The 2,500-nt window shown below is 37.4% G+C and overlaps 1 protein-coding gene across 4 annotated transcripts in view; it reads right to left on the reverse strand.

Moving 5' to 3' along the window:
- Positions 1–2,500, reverse strand: part of LOC125034801 — a 152,312-nt gene that overhangs the window by 14,645 nt on the left and 135,167 nt on the right. For 3 of the 4 annotated variants that reach the window (XM_047626780.1, XM_047626778.1, XM_047626781.1), the window contains exons 9-10: positions 1,214–1,353; positions 927–1,045 (exon numbers count right to left, since the gene is read on the reverse strand). In XM_047626780.1, the coding sequence (XP_047482736.1) occupies positions 927–1,045; positions 1,214–1,353 (259 nt within the window). The remainder of the gene's footprint in view (positions 1–926; positions 1,046–1,213; positions 1,354–2,500) is intronic. The other variant, XM_047626779.1, reaches the window with a different exon arrangement.

Below are 2,500 nucleotides of genomic sequence, written 5' to 3' on the forward strand. Positions count from 1 at the left end.
CACACACACACACACACACACACACACACATATCTATACATATATATATATATATATATATATATATATTTATACTTATATTAACACATATATATATATATATTTATACATATTTATACTTATATTAACATTTATATATATATATATATATATATATGTATATACCTATTTATACTTATATTAACATCAAACCCGACAATCAGAATGTCAACTATCATTTACAACTGTCATATTCACAATCGCCCTCAAAACCTTTGATCGCATGGGAAAGTTCGGGGTTACCATCATGAGCAAATAATATATTTAATTATCAACAAATCCGCCAGGATTACATATTTCCTATTTTCAGACTCGTGACAACTTTTTTGCTTCGGTGATTTAATTCATCTAACCTTAATCTAATTGAATGATGCTGATTTTATATATATCGGGATGAGATTTATTAATATATGACAATATTTGTCATTTCTGAAATCAGTAATAATACATCGCAAACACTCTAGGGAAGCTTTCAGGCGGTATAGACTATCTTCATAAAGTAAAATAATAGCCGTGCAATATGGTTAAAAGTATTTAAAATGATTTTGATATAATACTCGCATCCATATGAGTATATTCTAAATTATCATTTAGCAGGGTTTGTTGTGGGGTGCTATTAGCTGCCCAGCACTCGTTTCAATACCATGCGCAAAACTTTAATAATACGGAAAAGTACAGGAGGAGCTGGTTTTGGGGAAAGCCCGCCCCACGGGAACGTTTAATAATACTGGACATAATTCCGCAATTTACTTGAGCTCAGGGAACCGGGCCCATAACATAAGTTCTTTTGGCGGAAGTAATAACAACATTCAAATAGATCAGAATATAACATCATACGAATATCAATCAATGAATAAACCATCAAGACCTCTTCGTTAATAACTTACACGTGGAGGAAATCCCTATAATTAGGTGTGGATTCAAGGCAGTAAACAGCATCATGTCCCAAATGCCTCTTTAGCTGCTGACTAACGGCTGAATTCTGACGCCGGGTTAGTATCAGAATCTGTGGGAATCACTCGGAAGTATTGATTGAGACCAATAAAGATCGCAAAAAAATTAATATAAAAAATAATTAGGGTATAGACGGGATTAATTAAAGTTAGTAACATCAGAAAAATAAATACGGTTAGTTCATGAATATTTACACTAGCTTTTGCATAACGGTGTATACCTTAAGGTCTGCGTCCCAGAAATCAGTCTGCTGTCGCACTTGCGCCATTTTCTTCATAATGACTTTGACTTTTGGGTGTGTCAGGTCACTGACACCTTCCTGGAGTCGCTCCAGCCTGGCTAGAACCATTACGTAACCTTCTGAAAAAAATATACTTTTTACAATACGGGATAGAAATACAAGAAATTTGAGCATTCAAAAGGATTTTCACGACGCGAAATAAGATACATCATAGATCACAAAAGTCTTATGCGCAAGGGGTTCAACCCTAATGAAAACAAATCCCTAGGACATTGCTAAATGTCATGGGCACGGACAAATCTAAAGCTTTTATATGACAATTTCTTCAACTGATGACTGTTTCGGCGTGTGTGTGTGTGTGTGTGTGTGTGTGTGTGTGTGTGTGTGTGTGTGTGTGTGTGTGTGTGTAGATAGATATAGATATACATATACAGATATAAATAGATACATAGATATATAGACAGACACACACAAACATATATATATATATATGTTTGTGTGTGTGTATATATATGTTTCCCCTGGGTATGCGTATAAACTGCATCCGGTATTGGGGTTCTGGTACTGAGGAGTATGGAGCCACCTCTCAGCCACTAATGCTCCCAGGTCCACTTCACCCAGAGTGGAGCACCTGTCAGGGTTTCATCTATGGGATGAATAGAAGTAAGGGTAAAGGGGACTCTTTAGCCTATAGAGAGAATCTCAATAAAAACAGTGTCAGGGAAGGCAACTGGAAACCACACTGACAGATCTTTCCCTTGTATTTATAGCAGACATCTCAAGAAATGGCCCTTGGTCCTGTGTAAGAAGGGTGAAGAGAGTCATTGAGAAATGGACACACACACACACACACACACACACACACACACACACACACACACACACACACACACACACACACACACACACACACACACACACACACACACACGCACACATATATATATATCATCATAATAGCCTCAGGAGTGTATACGAGTTAAAACTGTATGTACCTTATTCAGACTGGAATCGCATTACACATGGATAGTTGGAATTAAACTAAAAAATGTGTGGATATAACATTTATTAACATATTCATTTGTAAACCCCTCCCATCGAGTGCTCACGGAGATTTTAGAAACTCGCTATTACACTCTGGAGAAGGTGGGTAATGTCCGTGTTTCTTGTCTAGAATTTGTTGGGTCGTATGGCAGAGTCTGCTCTCTCTGGTGCATGCTGCCGTGGGAAACGCTGGCTTGAGTCACTGCCAGGGAGGGTATGCAC

This window comes from Penaeus chinensis, chromosome 18 (assembly GCF_019202785.1).
Source record: "Penaeus chinensis breed Huanghai No. 1 chromosome 18, ASM1920278v2, whole genome shotgun sequence".
In the NCBI taxonomy this organism is placed as follows: domain Eukaryota; kingdom Metazoa; phylum Arthropoda; class Malacostraca; order Decapoda; family Penaeidae; genus Penaeus; species Penaeus chinensis.